This window comes from Trachurus trachurus, assembly GCF_905171665.1.
Source record: "Trachurus trachurus genome assembly, chromosome: 10".
Taxonomy (NCBI): Eukaryota; Metazoa; Chordata; class Actinopteri; order Carangiformes; family Carangidae; genus Trachurus; species Trachurus trachurus.
The window spans coordinates 5,352,996-5,373,936 of NC_139894.1; the positions used below are offsets into that span (position 1 = coordinate 5,352,996).

General features: G+C 43.5%; 1 protein-coding gene across 1 annotated transcript in view; it reads left to right on the forward strand.

The window, feature by feature from the left end:
* abca1b (ATP-binding cassette, sub-family A (ABC1), member 1B) overlaps positions 1 to 20,941 on the forward strand; it is a gene marked incomplete at its 5' end in the record, with an annotated part of 94,245 nt that overhangs the window by 26,005 nt on the left and 47,299 nt on the right. Inside the window, 7 exons of the mRNA XM_083980702.1 lie at positions 7,897 to 8,018; positions 8,700 to 8,900; positions 12,728 to 12,817; positions 15,604 to 15,847; positions 17,215 to 17,354; positions 17,860 to 17,976; positions 20,217 to 20,411. Of these exons, the coding sequence (XP_083836828.1) occupies positions 7,897 to 8,018; positions 8,700 to 8,900; positions 12,728 to 12,817; positions 15,604 to 15,847; positions 17,215 to 17,354; positions 17,860 to 17,976; positions 20,217 to 20,411 (1,109 nt within the window). The remainder of the gene's footprint in view (positions 1 to 7,896; positions 8,019 to 8,699; positions 8,901 to 12,727; positions 12,818 to 15,603; positions 15,848 to 17,214; positions 17,355 to 17,859; positions 17,977 to 20,216; positions 20,412 to 20,941) is intronic.

The window sequence follows — 20,941 nt, forward strand, 5'->3', positions numbered from 1 at the left end:
CTCCTCTTCTTCCTCTTCCTCTTCCACTTCTCTCCGACTCCTCCTCTTCCTCTTCTTCTCTCCTCCTCCTCCTCCTCCTCCTTCTCCTCCTCTTCTTCCTCCTCCTCCTCCTCCTCCTCCTCCTCCTCCTCCTCCTCCTCCTCCTCCTCCTCTGGCCCCGCCCCCCCAGGTGAGGGTCAGTCTGTGGTCACATCAGGTCTCATCAGCATCAGGGCGACCGACACCTGAACACACAGAGAGAGAGGAACCAGTTCAGACCGGTTCACTGCAAAAACTCAAAATCTTACCAAGAATATTTGTCTTATTTCTAGTCAAAACAGATCTAATTCTACTTAAAATAAGACTCATCATATTAAAAGCAGCTTGTTTTTAGACACTTTTTATTTCTTTCAAGCAGATTTTCACTTGAAATAAGTAGAAAAATCTGATAGTGGAACAAGTTTTTCTTCCTTATTACAAGCACAAAAAAAAAACTTGCTTTCACTGGCAGATTTTTCTACTTATTTCAAGTGAAAATTAGTTTGAAACAAGTGAAAATGATCTAAAAACAAGTTAATTTTTAGGTGATGAGTCTTGTTTTAAGTGGAAAGAGATTAGTTTTGACTAGAAATGAGACATTTTGACAAGAAATAAGACAAATATTCTTGGAAAGATGTTGAGATTTTGCAGTGTAATTCCGTCACGTGATAAAGGTCCCGGTCCCGGTCCTGGTTAATGAGAACCGTTGACAGGAAGTGAGACGTCCAGAGGCCACAGCGTCCTGCAGACGTGTGTGTGTGTGTGTGTGTGTGTGTGTGTGTGTGTGAGATTGGAGCTGACGCGTCTCTGCTGGACGCTCGTCCTCATTCGACCAATCACATCAGTCAGAGCTGATGATGTCAGACAGCTGCTCTGACCCCTCACTAACTCACCCAGTCCACAGTCAGTCACATACACATAAATACACAACGCATACAACACATACACACACTGTAACATTCATACACAACCTGCTCTTCTACACAATACACACAGAATAATGCAATAGGCCTACACTGCAAAAACTCAACATCTTACCAAGAATATTTGTCTTATTTCTATTCAAAATGTCATTTTTAGTCGAAACTAATCTCATTCTACTTAAAATAAGACTCATCACATTAAAAGCAGCTTGTTTTTAGACACTTTTTACTCCTTTCAAGCAGATTTTCACTTGAAATAAGTAGAAAAATCTGATAGTGGAGCAAGTTTTTCTTTCTTATTACAAGCACAAATTACCTGCTTTCACTGGCAGATTTTTCTACTTATTTCAAGTGAAAATTAGTTTGAAACAAGTGAAAATGATCTAAAAACAAGTTCATTTTTAGGTGATGAGTCTTGTTTTAAGTGGAAAGAGATTCGTTTTGACTAGAAATGAGACATTTTTGACAAGAAATGAGACAAATATTCTTGGAAAGATTTTGAGTTTTTACAGTGTAATACAACCAGTCAAATGAATGAAGCCAGTTCCTAAATAAAGTATAGACTAATATAAGTTCTACATGTTGTCATGGCAGCAGCAGAGTAGCCACATTACACACTCCATCACACTGACACACTGACACGCCGGGTGTGTGCGTTCATGTTCTGTTGGAGCTGAACTATTAGAAACTAGAGCCTCAGGCGGAATTTACCTGGAATCGTCCTTTAATGATGCTGCACTATATGCAAATGTAGGTTTAGTAGCTACCAGCGATTAGACAGGGCCTGTGAGTTCATGTTGTTTAGTAGCTACCAGCGATTAGACAGGGCCTGTGAGTTCATGTAGTTTAGTAGCTACCAGCGATTAGACAGGGCCTGTGAGTTCATGTTGTTTAGTAGCTACCAGCGATTAGACAGGGCCTGTGAGTTCATGTAGTTTAGTAGCTACCAGCGATTAGACAGGACCTGTGAGTTCATGTAGTTTAGTAGCTACCAGCGATTAGACAGGGCCTGTGAGTTCATGTAGTTTAGTAGCTACCAGCGATTAGACAGGGCCTGTGAGTTCATGTAGTTTAGTAGCTACCAGCGATTAGACAGGGCCTGTGAGTTCATGTTGTTTAGTAGCTACCAGCGATTAGACAGGGCCTGTGAGTTCATGTAGTTTAGTAGCTACCAGCGATTAGACAGGGCCTGTGAGTTCATGTAGTTTAGTAGCTACCAGCGATTAGACAGGGCCTGTGAGTTCATGTAGTTTAGTAGCTACCAGCGATTAGATCGCTGGTAGCTACTAAAAGGGCAGGTGTGGGTTCAGTGTCTTGCCCAAGGACACTTCGACATGCAGACAGGGGGAGCCGGGAATCGAACCGCTGACCTTCCGGTTAGTGAACGACCCGCTCTACCGCCTGAGCCACAGCCGCCCACGTAGCTACCAGCGATTAGACAGGACCTGTGAGTTCATGTGGTTTAGTAGCTACCAGCGATTAGACAGGGCCTTGGGGTGTTGATGATGGTTCTGGTTCTGGTTCTGGTGGGTCGGGGTGTAGTAGGTTTAGTTTCTTCCCGTCTGTCCTGGTTCTCCCTCTGTAGAAGGTTCGGCTGCTGAACCTGATGACAGCTGGTCTAGACCGGATCAGACTGGACCGGATCAAACTGGACCAGTCCAGTATTAAACCAGACTGGTCCAGACCAGTATTAAACTAGTCCAGTCCAGTATTACATCTGTCCAGTATTAAACTAGTCCAGTCCAGTCCAGTATTAAACTAGTCCGGTCCAGTCCAGTATTAAACTAGTCCGGTCCAGTCCAGTATTAAACTAGTCCAGTCTAGTCCAGTCCAGTATTAAACTAGTCCGGTCCAGTCCAGTATTAAACTAGTCCGGTCCAGTCCAGTATTAAACTAGTCCAGTCCAGTATTACATCTGTCCAGTATTAAACTAGTCCGGTCCAGTCCAGTATTAAACTAGTCCGGTCCAGTCCAGTATTAAACTAGTCCGGTCCAGTCCAGTATTAAACTAGTCCGGTCCAGTCCAGTATTAAACTAGTCCGGTCCAGTCCAGTATTAAACCAGACTGGTCCAGACCAGTATTAAACTAGTCCGGTCCAGTCCAGTATTAAACTAGTCCGGTCCAGTCCAGTATTAAACCAGACTGGTCCAGACCAGTATTAAACTAGTCCGGTCCAGTCCAGTATTAAACTAGTCCGGTCCAGTCCAGTATTAAACCAGACTGGTCCAGTCCAGTATTAAACTAGTCCGGTCCAGTCCAGTATTAAACTAGTCCGGTCCAGTCCAGTATTAAACTAGTCCGGTCCAGTCCAGTATTAAACTAGTCCGGTCCAGTCCAGTATTAAACTAGTCCGGTCCAGTCCAGTCCAGTATTAAACCAGTCTAGTCCAGTCCAGTATTAAACTAGTCCAGTCCAGTCTAGTCCAGTATTAAACTAGTCCAGTCTAGTCCAGTCCAGTATTAAACTAGTCCGGTCCAGTCCAGTATTAAACTAGTCCAGTCTAGTCCAGTATTAAACCAGTCCAGTCTAGTCCAGTATTAAACTAGTCCAGTCTAGTCCAGTCCAGTATTAAACCAGTCCAGTCTAGTCCAGTATTAAACCAGTCCAGTCTAGTCCAGTATTAAACTCAGGGATGCAAACAGCGCGCCGAAAAGCGAAACTCGCTTTTTTCATGACCAATTAGGTGACTTGTGTGAATCATTCAGATCCTAAGAGTTTTTGTTTTGAGGGAGGGAGGGAGGGAGGGGGGGGGGGGGGGGGGGGGGGGGGGGTGTCAGCGTCTCAGCTGGGGTCAGTAAAATGTTTTTCTAACAGGCTGACAGTGACAATCACGTGAAACTGAGGCGAACTCATTCATGGTTTCTGATCATACTGATAACTGCCGACCTCCAATGTTGACGCGCGACGTGCGCGCTCGTTACCCAAAGCGGCGCGTATCCGCGTGCAGTCGGTACGTACATTACTCCCACGGAGCTCTGCCCCGTTTCAGAGGTGAAGGAGAGACGTCGCCTCCGCGATGTAGAATGTGTTCAATTAAAGTGAAGGCTATGTCCATTACACACTTTTAGGCCTTAAAATGTCTTAAATTTGTTGAATTATTGTTTTTTTCACGTCTTAAATAATTTTAGACAGGTCTTAAATTTTCTTATGCCCACCATGGGCGAGCATTTCACTCGCATTTGCCCCTAAAAAAAAAAGACGTGTGAACCGGGAAAATCACAAAAAAGAAAGAGCACAACCTGCGATTGGTCCAAAACTACAAATCCCACAATTCTCTGGCCTTAACAATAACAGTAGTTAGTGTAAGTGAGGGAGAGTGGAGCTGTCGGTGAAAAGAGGAAACAACGCACGTCTGGTCCTGTTCTATGTTGTTCGTTCACACCGTCACCGTTTATTCGTTACGTCCGCGGTGTAAAAGGCCGTGACGCAAAGACGCGATTAGGCGCGAGACGCGGTATACGCGACTTTTTTTTTTTTTGCGGCGCTACACGCGATTCTTTTTGTGCGATGGGACCTTCGCGTCTTCGTCCTTTTCATCGTGTTTGGTGGGAAGACCCACAAGGGGCTTCCCACCAAACACGAGGAACGCTTTTTTTTCGCTCGAGTTTTTACGCGCGACCAAACGCGAGATACGCGAGAAATGCGATTTATCGCTCGTTTTGACTCGTGTCAAAAAAAAAAATTCACGAGCCCGCCAACAACTTTTTTTTTTTTTTTTTTCAAAGGAGGTTCAACTGGACTTAGTTATTTGTCTAGGAAGACGTTTCACCTCTCATCCATGAGGCTTCATCAGTTCATGTAGCATCTGACCAGGCTGGGACTGGTTCCACTAACTGGTGTGGAGACTCAGTATAAGTCCAGTTGCTTTCGATTTAACCTCCTTTGAAATACTATGACCTGGACAAATGAGAATATGCACAGGCCTACAACAACATTTCTGCTCTCACCAACCATGGTTGAGGTCACAACGCTGCTGTAGCTGCTCTGGAAGTCCGAGACACTGAGGCCAAACGCCGCCGTCGCTTCTGATCCATGACGGCGAGTTCCGGGCTGATGAGCTACAGAGACTGAGCAGCGCTGTGTCGGACTGTTTGTTTGGATTTAATGAAGAAGCTGCACAGAGTCAGGTGAGCAGAAGCTGCCCACCCCCCCCCCCCCCCCCCCCCCCCCCCCCTCACCGTGGAGCCGCTGCTGTCTCACAGCCACCACCGACCCCTAGAATAAAACACCACCGACCCATAGAATAAAACACCACTAAGCCGTGGACGGTCGCTGCGTGGATAAAATGCTGACGACCAAAACAGCCGCCACCAGGTCACTGACTGGAGAGCACATGAACGCAGCTCAGACCGGCCGGTGCCTCAGCGCGGTGATCAGCAGGACGCTATAGCCTACCCAGTACCGGCCAGCTCAGTACAGAGGGGGGGGGGGGGGGGGCGCGATAACGTGACGCACAGTAGGCCTATACTGTTATGAGACACATTATGCATCCCAACTGTCTTTTTTTTAGAGGATTTTTTTTTTTTTACCAAGAATGCGCCCAAAAAAAATCATGATCCAGGGGCCAAAATTCGAAACAAATATATATTTTTTTAATCATAATTCTCATTATTCTCCTGATGTCGGTTTAATGTAAACAGATTGCGCTGTTATGCGTCATGTGACAGCGGGGCAGAGCTGCAGCTGCTGTGCTGTGATGGACCTGATCAGACTGGTGGTGGTCCACAGTCAATCAGTCCCAGATCCTCCACCGTCAGCAGATCCCCCGGGAGCCCTCGCAAATAATACATCGACAAGAAGTTAAGTGGCAAGTTGCACCTTTTCGTCGGCTTATTATTTGCGGATTATTTTTTTTATAGCCTATATAACGTCACTGCAACATGCGGCTCTCATTGCTTGTCGGTGTTGTGTCTATAAATTGTGAAATAACTTTTCCTCGATAGAAATATGTAGGCAGGCAGCTGAGGTGAGCAGCTGGAGCGGACCGCGGTCACGGTGCGGCCGCTCTGCTGCTCACCTCAGTGTGTGCGACAACTCATTCATGGTTGTCTCTGATTACACTGGTAACAGCCGACCTATTCACCTCCAATGTAGACGCGACGTGCGCGCTCGTTACCTAAAGCGGCGCGTATCCGCGTGCATTCGGTGCGACGGCGCCGCCGTTTCCCCCCCGTGCATGTCCGTTGCTGTGTCAGGCAGGTGTCTCCCACGGAGCTCTGCCCCGTTTCAGAGGTGAAGGAGAGACGTTGCCTCCGCGATGTAGAATGTGTTCAATTAAAGTGAAACTAACACATTATATCGGCCTATATGTCCATTACACACTGAATGGGATGTTAAATCACATGTCTTTATTTCTTCTGTTTATTTTAATAGTAATAATTATGACTAACATTCAGTGAAGACCTAAAAATCAGTATCTCCAAAATTGAAATATTGCAATGGTTTTTATTTTTTTAAAGCATTTTTAATCTAGAAATGTTGGCCTTCTGAAAACTGTCCATCTATATGCACTCAATACTTGGTTGGGGTTGAACTACTGGAAATTGACTTTTCTGTGATATTGTTAATGGTGAGCCCCCCCGCCAGACAATTCCTCTCTTTTTTGGTCCTGACCCGTTTGCATCCCTGTAAACTAGTCCAGTCTAGTCCAGTCCAGTATTAAACCAGTCCAGTCTAGTCCAGTGTGATAGGCATTCTGATTCTCTTCTGAGTATTAAACCAGTCCAGTATTAAACCAGTCCAGTCCAGTCCAGTATTAAACCAGTCCAGTCCGGTCCAGTATTGAACCGGTCCAGACCGGTCTTCTCCGTGTCCTGGTCTCACCTGGTCTCAGGACTCTGTCGTCTCAACGTGCTGAACACGTGAGATTTAGTCTCAGTGTTCGTCAGAGCAGCGAGTTCAGACCTGACCCGGAGAAGAAAGGAGGGGGGGGGGGGGCTTATACACAGGGCTGTGTGTGTGTGTGTGTGTGTGTGTGTGTGTGTGTGTGTGTGTGTTGGAGGAGGGGAGGGGGGGGTTAAGAAAATGTAAATATCAGGTCTGATGCAGGTTTTTCTCCCAGTGGAAACTTTGTTGAGGACGAGTGAGGACGTGTCCACTCAGCTCAGGTATCGGCCTCATTTACATAGACACGCCCCCAACTCGCCAAATATGGTCAGACCACTTCCTGCAGGCTGAGAGAGAGAGAGAGAGAGAGAGAGAGCACTGGGGCAAACATGGAGTCACTCCTGCTGCTTCTTCTTCATCATCATCATCATCATCATCATCATCATGTGATCGAAATCATTGATAAATATTGATTTCCATCCAGGAGGTGATGTCACCGTGATGTCACCGTGATGTCACCGTCACCTGGAGGAAGTGACGGTGACATCACCAGTTGGTTATAGATATATAAGATCTATAAGAAGACCAGATGAGTCACGTGACGCTGCTGACCAATGACACGGCAGCGTCTCCACACGGCCTCCATCTTGGCTCAGTCGCTCCCTCAGAGCTTTTATTTAGGTCTCTGGTTCAGGTTCTAGTTCCTTCAAAGCGTTGGAGACAGACGCACCAGACCATAATAACCGCGTGTGTGTGTGTGTGTGTGTATAACGGTGTGTAACGTACAGTGAATGGGTAAACTGGGACACTTTCTGAAAATTAACCTTCAACATAAATTTAGATTATGAACCAAATGTCTTAGCCCATCATATGATACCATTCTAAACAGCTTAAGATCTCTACTATACAATGTAGAAGAAAAAACAAAGAAACATTAAACACTGGATGGATGACCCTTCACCAAAAACACATTGACCCACCCAAAACCAACATTTCCTGGCACTATTGACAAAGTGGGACACTTGCAACACATTCCATTTTTATTTAAACACAATAATAAAAACAACCATTAATTTCAGTTTGAAATATTATATTTGTATTTATTTTGTCTCCGTCCTCGTCCTCCAGGCTTCAAGCTGAAACACTTCCTGAGAGACGACGAGACTCTGTCTGACTTCCTGCTGAAGAACGTGTCCCTCCCCGAGGACAGCGTCCACGAGATCAGAGAGGCCCAGGTCGACCTGGAGAAGGTGAGTGAATGAGATTTGTTTTGTTTCTAGTCAAAACAAATCTCATTCTACTTAAAATGAGACTCATCACATAAAAAGCAGCTTGTTTTTAGACACTTTTTACTTCTTTCAAGCAGATTTTCACTTGAAATAAGTAGAAAAATCTGACAGTGGAGCAAGTTTTTCTTTCTTATTACAAGCACAAAAAACTTTCTTTCACTGGCAGATTTTTCTACTTATTTCAAGTGAAAATTAGTTTGAAACAAGTGAAAATGATCTAAAAACAAGTTAATTTCTAGGTGATGAGTCTTGTTTTAAGTGGAAAGAGATTAGTTTTGACTAGAAATGAGACACTTTGACAATAAGTAAAATAGAAAAAACAAGAGCACTCGCAGCTCTGCAGGACTCGGTGTCAATTTATTGTAGTGACGTACGTTTCGAGCAGTGTAGCTCTTCGTCAGACAGTAGGATAGCTATCAGAAGCCATCTTAAATACTACTAGTCACATGACTTGATCAGGAGAAGATAGTATGCAGCTGTTGTCAGAATTAACAGAAAAAACATAAGACAAACATAAGACAACAAGCAACCTCAATACCCTGACATTGATATTCTCGGTGCATATAAACACTTTGACAATAAGACAAATATTCTTGGAAAGATTAGAGTTTTTACAGTGTCTGTCCTCCGTCCTCTGTCCAGGTGCTGCTGCGCGGCGTTGGCGTCCACCTGAGGGACATGTGTCCCGGCCGGGGGGAGCGGCGGCTCACGGACTTCGTGAAGATCTCGGACCCTCAGGTATCGCTGCTGGTCCAGGAAGTGATCTGCCGGGCGCCGCCCATCTGGCTGGACCAGGCCGAGGAACACTTCCTCCAGAACCTGGACTTCTTCAAACCCATCAGGGTAAGAACTCTATTTAAACAAAATGATACAAAAACATGTTTTCACAAAATTCTAAAATGCTCTGGTTAAAATTCTGACATTTGTGTTGTTGTGTCTGTTCAGAACGATGAGAACAATAGACCGAGCTAACGGCGGTAGCTAAGCTAACGGTAGCTAAGCTGACGGTAGCTAAGCTAACGGCGGTAGCTAAGCTAACGGCGGTAGCTAAGCTAACAGCAGGACGTCAGCTGTTAAAACCCTCCCGTTGTGGGACACGACATGAAATTACTCCAGTTAGCTCAGTCATGTTGGAACTCAGATATCCGCTGGAGAAAATATTTTTTCATGGAGCGTTTATTGAGTCACTGAGTTATTAAAGTTAAACAGGTAGCTAACCGTTAGCCCGGCTAATCTATGATAGCCATGACTAATTACAAAAATGTGCACACGTAAATAGTAATGTTTGTCCAGTCATTGGTTTTATAGACTTTACAAACATCAGATTAGTCTAAACGGTGATATAGTGACATGAAAAATTAGATAGAGAAACTCTCGTCCGTCACTATTGTTCTCATGCTGGTTTTCTACCAGGAAGTAGTTGTAAACAACAAGGAGATTCGTCCAATAAGAGGCCGTGCTGTTGCTACTGTGTATCAGCGGTGTGTTGGCTCGTAGATACACACCGTGCTGATAAACACAACAACAGCAGTGCTCCCTCTGTGTGATGCTGCTTTTATACAACAGAAGCTACGAGGACATTTTATTAGTTAACAGTAATAAACTACAAGAGATTGTAGACGTTTGTTTATTTAATCATTTATTCGGCTCCGCCAACACAAATAAATAGTTCTGCAACTGGAAGGGAGACGAGGCTGTTGCCAGGCAACACATGAACATTTCCAACTAGCTTGCTACTAGCTACAAGCTGTTGTACAGAGAAAATAAAGATGGTGGACACACAGATTCAGACTTGTTACTTGGGTAAAACCATAGATATATGACACGTGTGGCATCTACGTGTATATATCTATATCTATCTATATATATTATTATTATATCTATGGGGTAAAACCATCTTGGATTGCCTAGTTCATCTCTTGCAGCAAGAAGATGAATTATCAAAACTCAAACGGTAAATAGCCTATTAATATTCATGGAGATTTAGCACAGGCTATTTAGCTAGCTTTTTAAAAGTGTTTTTACTGTACATGCACGCATACATAAAGTGAATATCTGCTAACTGTTTTCTACACTGCAAAAATTCAAAATCTTACCAAGAATATTTGTCTTATTTCTAGTCAAAATGTCATTTCTAGTCAAAACAAATCTCATTCTACTTAAAATAAGATTAATCACATTAGAAAGCAGCTTGTTTTTAGACACTTTTTACTTTTTTCAAGCAAATTTTCCACTTGAAATAAGTAGAAAAATCTGACAGTGGAGCAAGTTTTTCTTTCTTATTACAAACACAAAAAACTTGCTTTCACTGGCAGATTTTTCTACTTATTTCAAGTGAAAATTAGTTTGAAACAAGTGAAAATGATCTAAAAACAAGTTCATTTGTAGGTGATGAGTCTTATTTCAAGTGGAAAGAGTTTAGTTTTGACTAGAAATGAGACATTTTGACAAGAAAGAAGACAAATATTCTTGGAAAGATTTTGAGTTTTTGCAGTGTAAAGGCTAATTGCCTTGCTTACCATTCACGAATCTTGCGTTGCTCGCCGCCGCCATGTTGAAAAGGTCAAAGGTTATTCTCATCTCGGCAGCTCGGGCATCAAAAAATTCTACGAGTTTCCCAGTGGAAAATCCCACATGAGAGGGTGTTCACGTGCACTTTTATATACAGTCTATGGTTCATGTGCACTTTTCACATCGCCTTTTGGTATTTGTGTGGCGGCCTGGGAAAACCCGTCGGATGTCGCTGACGTTCTATTGTGGCAAATAGCCAAAATAGGTGGAAAAGCACTATTTCCACGATTTTGATATTTTGTGTGATTCTGGTACTTTGAACTCCCTACTACATCTTGGTGAATAAATATTTTAAGAAAACAAAACGTAAAGTACTTATTTTAATGTTTTTGTGGCGAGTAAAGCGTTTCATTTTCACCTGAGACACAGAACAGCTGAGCAGCAGCAGCAGCGCTAGAGGAGACAGGTCCGTTGTTATTGTAGAGGTAACATTCAAGGACCCTCGGAAAGCAGAAAATCCCACGATTCAGATGCTTTTTTACCGCTGATCTTTATCATAAACGGTTCGGAAGTTATAATATGTTGTTGATGTTTTGTGAAACATGTGCAACTGCCGATTATACGTTCTGTTTAGCGCCGATGCTACGTTCTGTTTGGCATTGATGCTACGTTCGGATTAGCATCGATGCTATGCTAGGTTTAGCATCTGTTCCTGTACCACGTGATTACACGCACCCTATACAGCCCCTTCTTGTCATAGAGGCACCATTCAAGGACCCTCGGAAAGCAGAAAACCACACGATTCAGATACAGTTTACAGCTCATCTCTATCATAAACGGTTCAGAAGTTGTTTAATGTTTTGTAAAACACTTGTCTTTAGAGGGTTAAAACAGCAACGTTCTAGTTAAAGCCATTTTTCTCACTTTTCAGTCTTTTGGTCATGATAGATTAAAATGCCCATAACTTTTGATCTGAAAGGGCTATCTCAGTTATTCAAACAGTTATGAATGGCTGAAAACTTCTAGTTTATGGAAATATCAAAAAATGAAAATGTCAAAATCCCACCATGTGAAGGGTTTTCCCAGGCCACCACACATTTACCATAATTACTATAATTACCATAGCACATGAAGGCACCATGACTGTTGTATAACGACTATTATTCATGAATGATAATCGATCTGCTGTGAGAACAAACTGTAAACTTCTCCTCAGCCCAGGTGTGTGTGTGTGCGTGACGTGTGTGTGTGTGGGAGGAGGCGTGTCCTGACCCGTCGCTCTGCTCAGGTGTGTGTGAGATGTGTGTGTGTGGGAGGAGGCGTGTCTCGGCCTGCCTCTAGCTCAGGTGTGTGTGTGTGTGTGTGTGTGTGTGTGTGTGTGTGTGTGTGTGTGTGTGGGAGGAGGCGTGTCTCGGCCCGTCCTTCTCTTTCTCTACAGTCTCAGTTTTCGTAGCCTGGAGACCAGTTTTAGAGACTCGCTTGCTCGCTGCTCCTTTGTGTGTGTGCTGATGTACGAGCTGCGAGTGAACAAGGACAGACTCGACTCGGCGTTGCCACGGCAGCGGAGACAGGAAGTCTTCGTCCTCCTCACAAAGCAACAAGCCGTTAGTCAGGAGGAGCAGCGAGGACACGGACGGACATAAAAACATCTCCTGATCTGCTCTCTGGTCAGCTGACTGATGATGTCATCGTGATGTCATCATGGCATCTCGGTGTAGTTTTCCATCTCTGTAACAACAGGTCGGTGTCAGCCAATCAGAACGGAGGAGGAGAAGATCTGAGCCTCTCTCTCTTCTGATTGGCTGTTGACTGTTGACTACAGTGATCCGATAATAAAAACAGCAGAGCAGATTTCAGAATAAAACACTCAGAGAAACTAAAAATCCCGCAAGTTGTTGTTGTTGGATGGATGGTGGTGAGGGGGCGGGGCTTAGTTGTGACATCACAAAGTGACAGGAAGTATAAAGGAAGAAAAACTTCTACATTTATACCGTATGGAGCTTTAACACAAACGTCTACCTTTATTTTGAAGGAGCTTTAACACAAACGTCTACCTTTATACTGTATGGAGCTTTTATTGTGAAGGAGCTTTTATTGTGAAGGAGCTTTTATTGTGAAGGAGCTCTAACTGTGTTAACTGGTTTTGTCTTGTGTCTCAGAGGGACGTGACGACCGACCCCGAGGCGGTCAGAGAGGTTGCCAGGGCGACCAACAACCTCCTGGACAGTCTGGGTTCACTGGCGGTCGAGGTGAGAGACTCCTGATGTGTCCTCCTCGTGTCCTTGTCTCCTCCTCTTCTCCTCCTCCTCTCCTCCTCTCCTCTCCTCTCCTCTCCTCTCCTCTCCTCTCCTCTCCTCTCCTCTCCTCTCCTCTCCTCTCCTCTCCTCTCCTCCTCTCCTCCTCCTCCTCCTCTCCTCTCCTCCTCCTCTCCTCCTCTCCTCTCCTCTCCTCTCCTCCTCCTCCTCCTCTCCTCCTCTCCTCTCCTCCTCTCCTCCTCCTCTCCTCCTCTCCTCCTCTCCTCCTCGTGTCCTCGTCCAGCTGTTACGAGGACTCAGAGTTCAACCTGGTTCAAGCTGCAGCTGAACAAAGTCTCAGACCAGCAGGCTTCACCTCCTCCACGACCCCACAGCCTCTACTGCTCCTCCTCCTCCTCCTCCTCTCCCTCCTCCTCTTCCTCCTCCTCTTCCTCTTCTTCTTCCTCCTCCTCTTCCTCCTTCCTCCTCCTCTTCCTCCTCCTCCTCCTCTTCTTCTTCCTCCTCTTCTTCCTCCTCCTCTTCCTCCTTCTTCTTCCTCCTCCTCCTCTTCCTCTTCTTCTTCCTCCTCCTCTTCCTTCTTCTTCTTCTTCCTCCTCCTCTTCCTCCTCCTCCTTCTTTCTGCTCTGCCTCCTCCTCCTCTTCCTCCTCCTCCTCTTTCTTCTTCTTTATATTCCTCCTCCTCTTCTTCCTCATCCTCTTCCTCCTCTTTCTTCTTCCTCCTCTTCCTCCTCCTCCTCTTTCTTCTTCTTTATATTCCTCCTCCTCTTCCTCCTTCCTTTTGTCCTCCTCCTCCTCTTCCTCCTCCTCCTCCTCCTCCCTGCTGAGTGGCTGCAGCTGCACTGACCTGTTATATTCCTATATATGTGACTCAGTGTGATGATGCTATAGAGTCTATAACCTTCTTCTTCTTCCTCCTCTTCTTCCTCCTCTTCCTCCTCCTCCTCATTCTTCTTCTTTATATTCCTCCTCCTCCTCCTCCTCCTCCTCCTCCTCCTCCCCTTCCTCCTCCTCCTCCTCCTCTTCCTCCTCCTCCTCCTCCTCCTCCTCGTGGCTGCAGCTGCACTGAACTGTGTTATATTCCTCTATATGTGACTCAGTGTGATGATGCTATAGAGTCTATAACCTTCACTCTACTGGAGACTCACTGTGATAAAGTTCACTCACACTGACCCAGTTTGTTGTTTCTTAGCCTGGGGTTATCACACACACACACACACACACACACACACACACACACACACACACACACACACACACACACACACACACACACACACACACACACACACACACACACACACTGGGTTAAATTGGAAACATGTGACTGCTGTTTTTTGTTTGGTTTATATGATGCTGAGTCAGGAACAGTGTGTGTGTGTGTGTGTGTGTGTCTTGTGTAAGTTAATCATCCTGTAATTAACAGACGTCGTCGCTTCAGCCTCCAAATTCTGTTTTTTTTAATTCTAATAATAGTTTTATTTTGAAAATCCAGTCGGAGAGGAAGTGTCTGGTTTGAGTTTGGGAGATTTTTTCTCATCACACAAACAAAGAAGAGAAAGTTGTTGTCACATGTTTCTTCTGCTTCTTCATGTCGGTTTATTTTATTTAAATGTGTGTTTGCTCGCCGCGGCCAGGTGGGCGGAGCTAACAAACTAATGATCATTGATAAACCTCGTCAATAAGGATATTGATCGATCGGAGAAACTAATCTCTGATCCGACCTGGCTTTGTATTGAAAGCTACAAAATTAGAGTGTAATGCTCCTTTTTTAAATGAATTCCCTTTGCCTCAGTTGAGTCGTGACAGTTTCACTTCCTGCTGAGTCTCAGGAACGACCTGCAGTAACCCCGGCTGCTCCTCCTCCTCCTCCTCCTCCTCCTCCTCCTCCCCTCACAAGAAGCAGCTCCTCTGGACTTTCTTTTTCCAGCTTTTATTCTGACAGGGACAGGAAGTCAGAGCTTTAACGTTTGACACATTAACTTTGGTTTAAAAATCTACTTTTCATGGTGATGTCGATAGTCAAAGCTTCAGTTTCACTTTTAGTGAAAAGTTTCATAAGAGGAGAAGATGAAGAGGTTCAGTACATTTATAGATGATTGAGTTTATTGATCCAGGTCACTGATCAGTTATCAGTGTTGTTAAACAGTTGAATGTGAACTCAGAGTTAACAGAGTTAAAGGGATAGTAGCATTTTTTTTAAAGTGGGGTTGTATGATCTACAAATAGCCCCTAAGTACTTTAATTGCAGTAGAAGACTCTCTGCACTCCTCCCGTTAGCAACGCCAGCCCATAATAGCCCTGCCCAGAGATTTACAACATACAGTGTTGTGAACAGACCCAAAGAAACGGTCTATTTTCACGGCCTAAAAGAGGTTTTACCTGGAAAAAAATACATAATTCCATTGTTCGCTATAATATAATTTTTTCCAGCCCTTCAAAGTGCAGGAAAAACACAGTTTTTATTTGGACCTAACCAACTCACGTATCCCTCCGCCCAGGGTTAGCGCCCGCCGATCAGCAGTTGGTCCAAATAAAAACTGTGTTTTTCCTGCACTTTGAAGGGCTGGAAAAAATTATATTATAGTGAACAATGGAACTGTGTATTTTTTTTCAGGTAAAACCTCTTTTGTTTTCTTTTCTCGTGTCTCGTCTCGATGTCGTGAGCTGAGTGTATCGTCACACACACCCCTACAAATACCACAGCCTTGTCTTTGAACCTCCTAACACCTGGTCTGAGTCTAAGCCCCTTGTTCCTTGTCTTCCTGGTCCTCCTGGTCCAGTTGGCCGGGATGAAGAGCTGGATCGACCTGAGGAATGAGATCCTCTTCCTGACGCGTAACGCCACGTCCTCTCCCAGCGCCATGTACCAGGCCGTGTCGCGCATCGTGTGCGGCCACCCCGAGGGCGGCGGCCTGCAGATCAAATCCCTCAACTGGTACGAGGACAGCAACTACAAGGCCCTGTTCGGCAACAACCACAACAGCAGCGAGGACGAGGCCTCCTCGCTCTACGACAACTCCTCTAGTGAGTAACGCCACGCACCTCCTCCTCCTCCTTCTCCTCTTCCTCCTTCTTCTTGTTCTCCCTCCTCCTTTTCCTCCTCCATAAACTGTAAACTGTTTTCTTGTCTGTAACAACATCTCTGTCCCGTCTGTCCGTCCTGGGTGAGGGATCCCTCCTCTGTTGCTCACCCTGAGCTTTCTCCTGGTTTTCCCTGTTAAAAGGGTTTTCTATGGAGTTTTTCCTCAGTGGATGTGAGGGTCTAAGGCAGCGGTACTCAATAGGCGGCCCACGGGCCGCATCCGGCCCGCCAAACCTTCCACTCGGACCCGCGACTGAGTTCTACTAGTTTACATATTACTGTATACTGTATTTCTTGGGCTCCGTGCGCCTGTAAGTCAAAGCGCTGGGACTTGGAAACACGTGCGGAGCGTTTGTGTGTGTCCTACTGTTTCCCACTGAGCTCTGCCTCGTTTGAAAGGTGAAGGAAGCCCGTGTGTGGAAAGACGTCGCCTCCCAGATGTAGAATGTGTATTACAGAAGAGAAACACACATTTCAGGACCAATGACTTGTATCCTCAGAACAGAGTCAGACGTCCTGTGATGGTCAGGTCATATTTAAGTTGAAAATCACAGGGCATGATGAGGATACAAGTCAGCAGTGTAAAGCTCCAGCATGATATGTAAATGATGATATGATAATGTCAAGATTTTTCATTTTATATCATACAAAACACCATGAAGTGTATAAATAAAAATGATGTGCTTACAAGTAAAATAAAAATATTTGAATTATTAGACGAAAAAGGTGAATTTAATTTCAATCTAGGCCTATCTAGGCCCCCAAGGTGTCTGTTAAGAAAAATTCTGGCCCTTAGTCAAATGTATTTGAGTACCCCTGGTCTAAGGACAGAGGATGTTGTTATGATGCCATGTGAAGCCCTTTGAGACAAACTGGTGGTAAAAACGGGCTATACAAATAAAATTGCCTTGCCTCCTTCTTCCACCTCCTCCTCCTCCTTTTCCTCCTCCTCCTCCCCATCCTCCTCCTCCTCCTCCTTTTCGTCCTTCTTCTTCCTCCTCTTCCTCCTCCTCCTTCTCTTCCTCCTTCTTCTTCCTCCCCCTCTTCCTTTTTCTCCTCCTTCTTCTTCCTCCTCTTCCTCCTCCTCCTCTTTCTGGGGGGCGGGGCAGCAGAGGATCATGGGTATTTAACCCGTGCGAGTGTGTTCTGAGGTTGAGCTGTCAATCAAACTGACTGTGTGTGTGTGTGTGTGTGTGTGTGTGTGTGTGTGTGTGTGTGTGTGTGTGTGTGTGTGTGTGTGTGTGTGTGTGTGTGTGTGTGTGTGTGTGTGTGTGTGTGTGTGTGTGTGTGTGTGTGTGTGTGTGTGCAGCTCCGTTCTGCAACAGCCTGGTGAAGAACATGGACTCGAACCCGATGTCCAGGATGATCTGGCAGGCGCTGAAGCCGCTGCTGCTGGGGAAGATCCTCTACACGCCGCACAACGCCGCCACGCAGAGGGTCATCCACGAGGTATGACATCACTTCCTGTCTCATCATAGCCCCTCCCCCCTCCTGCGGTGGTTTTTACCTATTTATTCTATATTGTTATTAATTAATTAACTATCTATGTATTTGTTTTAACTCTGCTGTCCCAATGCTTTGGCAATATTGTATATCACAGTCATGCCAATAAAGCAAATTGAAATTAAAAAATTGAGAGAGAGAGAGAGAGAGCATACAAACATGCATACACACACACACACACACACACACACACTCACACACATACACACAAACTCCTTTTTATTTATTTATTGAAGTTTTTTATTCTATATGTACTTTATAGTTTTTTGTAACCCTGAAGTTTATCGTTTTGTTTCATTGAGTTTTTATGCTTTGGCAACATCGTCTGTGTGACGTTCACAATGCCAATAAAGCAAATTTGAATTGAATTGAATTGGAAGGAGTCGTCCTCATCGTCATGGTGATGGTCTGTGTGTGTGTGTGTGTGTGTGTGTGTGTGTGTTGTGTTCAGGTGAACCGGACCTTCCAGGAGCTCGGTGTGTTCAGGGACCTGGGGGGAATGTGGGAGGAGATGAGACCCAAAGTCTGGAGCTTCATGGAGAACAGCCAGCAGATGGACCTGGTCCGGGTAACTAGGCAACCACCGCCTCACCTGCTCCTCACCTGCTGATTGATTGATTAATCGATTGATTTTGATTTTGATTCTATTCAGTCACATCACACAATAGCTACAAACATTATCGACAAAATAGTGACTGAAAAGGCAGAAGCATCATGCTGATATTAATGCCTGTCCTACGTACCAAACCCAGCATTCTTACAATATGAAAAAAACAAGCAAGCAAGCAAGCAAACATAAAAGCAAAACTAAACCAGAAAAGGACCAGAACCAATAAGGTTAACAGTATTTAAATATATAGTAGTAAAGACGTTTTTTAAATATCAGAGAAAAAAACAAAAAGAAATAAAGATTAACATTTATTGCCTTCAAAAATTGCCCTGCCTACCTTTTTTTTGTAAATCGAAAATGAACTGCACATTCGTAAATCCAGGTTTAGCGTCATTCCATAGTTGAACTCCCACAACAGACACACAACTCCTTTTAGTCTCTTTATCACGCAGCTTCATGAGCGTCAGTCAGACTCTTACTGACCCCTGGTGGAGAAAACAGAAAACAGCAGCTCTCAGTGAATAATACAGTAAAATAACCATGATAAAGTTTCCAGATGTGTAAAACATCAGTTCAGTTCAGAGCTTCACTGTCCCGATCTGCAGTGACACAACTACAACTAACACAACGACAAGAATAAATAGAACAACGTTGCAGTGTACAGAACAACCAAACGTGATTAGAACTAAACAGAAGAACAGAATATCAGAGTATAGAAGAAGTGAAGCTTCTGTCAACATTTCATTTAAATGAAAAGAAAAAAGTATAAGTCATGTCACAAGAGCAGTGCATTTAAGGATTGTGCAAATTGATTACATTGATTGCACGTGGGACAAAAGGAAAATATAAGATATACCTCTGTGTTTGTGAATTTCTCTGTTTGTTCTTTTATTCTGTCCAATAACAAACAGAACTAGAAAAAGATAGAATTTCCAGCAGGAAATGCGTGTGAATGCTGAAAGCAGCAATGCTGAATGAGCTGAAGAAATTGTTGAATCAATGCTAAATTAGTTAAAGAAACTGCTAAAGCAATGTTGAAAACGGCTAATGCTAAAGCTGAAACATATACCTTGTAGTATGAGATGAATGTCTTTTAAAGGTAAAAAGCAGTAGAAATGCTAAAAGGAGAAGAAAACATTGAAATCCTGCATGTTTAAATGTAATGGTTGAATAGTTGAAATCTGCAGCTAACCTGACAGGAAGGACAACTGATGAACCAGCACTAACAGCAATGGCTGAGAATGAATTAAAAAGTAGAGGATGTAAGATTTCGTATGAAATGGCTGGAAATTACTTGAATTGTTGAAGACGACTATGAATAAGTGAATGACACGAAAAGTTAGAAAAATTCCTGAATTAAAAAAAAGTGAATACCTACTGAAATACATTGTAAACTGACAGCAGAAGAACATTGTTGAAGCATAGAGATTGAGCATTAGCTGAGGAGTAAAATTAGAACATGTAAACAGCGGGTTTAATGGTGTGAAATGGTTGAGAAGAGCCTCAGTACACTGCAAAAATTCAAAATCTTACCAAGAATATTTGTCTTATTTCTAGTCAAAATGTCATTTCTAGTCAAAATAAATCTCATTCTACTAAAAATAAGACTCATCACATTAAAAGCAGCTTGTTTTTAGACACTTTTTTTTACTTATTTCAAGCAGATTTTCCACTTGAAATAAGTAGAAAAATCTGATAGTGGAGCAAGTTTTTCTTTCTTATTACAAGCACAAAAAATTTGCTTTCACTGGCAGATTTTTCTACTTATTTCAAGTCAAAATTAGTTTGAAACAAATGAAAATGATCTAAAAACAAGTTCATTTTTAGGTGATGAGTCTTATTTTAAGTGGAAAGAGATTAGTTTTGACTAAAATTGAGACATTTTGACAAGAAATAAGACAAATATTCTTGGAAAGATTTTGAGTTTTTGCAGTGTAGTTTAGGATAAGTGTAAAACAATGTGTTCAACATGAACAAAATGGGGAAATGTGTATTTTCAGTTTAAATAGCTAAAGAACAAATTTAACAGCAACTTGTGTTCTTCTAAATCTGCTGAGGGAGTCTGTAGCAAACAGAATAAAAACAATCATTAAACATTTCTTTTAATTACTTGTATATACAATTTAGTCAAATCAGATATGTCAGAGAGCATGTTGTCATGACAACAGTGTTGAGCGACTCCTCCTGTCTTGTTGCAGACGCTGCTGAAGAACAACGTGAGCGCGGCCTTCTTCCACAGTCAGCTGTCCGACACCGACTGGACCGTCGCCGACGTCTCCAACTTCCTGTCCAAGCAGGCGGAGGACCGGCGGCCGGCGGGCGGCGCCCTCACCTGGAGGGAGGTGTTCAACGAGACGGACCAGGCCATAATGAGCATCTCCCGCTTCATGGAGGTCAGTCTGAGTCCACACGGTCACATGACCTCCACGAAACTAACAAACTCTAAATCTTTCCAAGAATATTTGTCTTATTTCTTGTCAAAATGTCTCATTTCTAGTCTAAACTAATCTCTTTCCACTTAAAATAAGACTCATCACCTAAAAATGAACTTGTTTTTAGATCATTTTCACTTGTTTCAAACAAATTTTCAATTGAAAATCTGCCAGTGAAAGCAAGTTTTATGTGTGTTTATAATAAGAAAGAAAAACTTGCTCCACTATCAGATTTTTCTACTTATTTCAAGTGAAAATCTGCTTGAAAGAAGTAAAACGTGTCTAAAAACAAGCTGCTTTTTAATGTGATGAGTCTTATTTTAAGTAGAATGAAATTTGTTTTGACTAGAAATGACATTTTAACTAGAAATAAGACATATTCTTTGTAAGATTTGAGTTTTTGCAGTGAAAATATGCTTGAAAGAAGTAAAACGTGTCTAAAAACAAGCTACTTTTTTATGTGATGAGTCTTATTTTTAGTAGAATTAGAT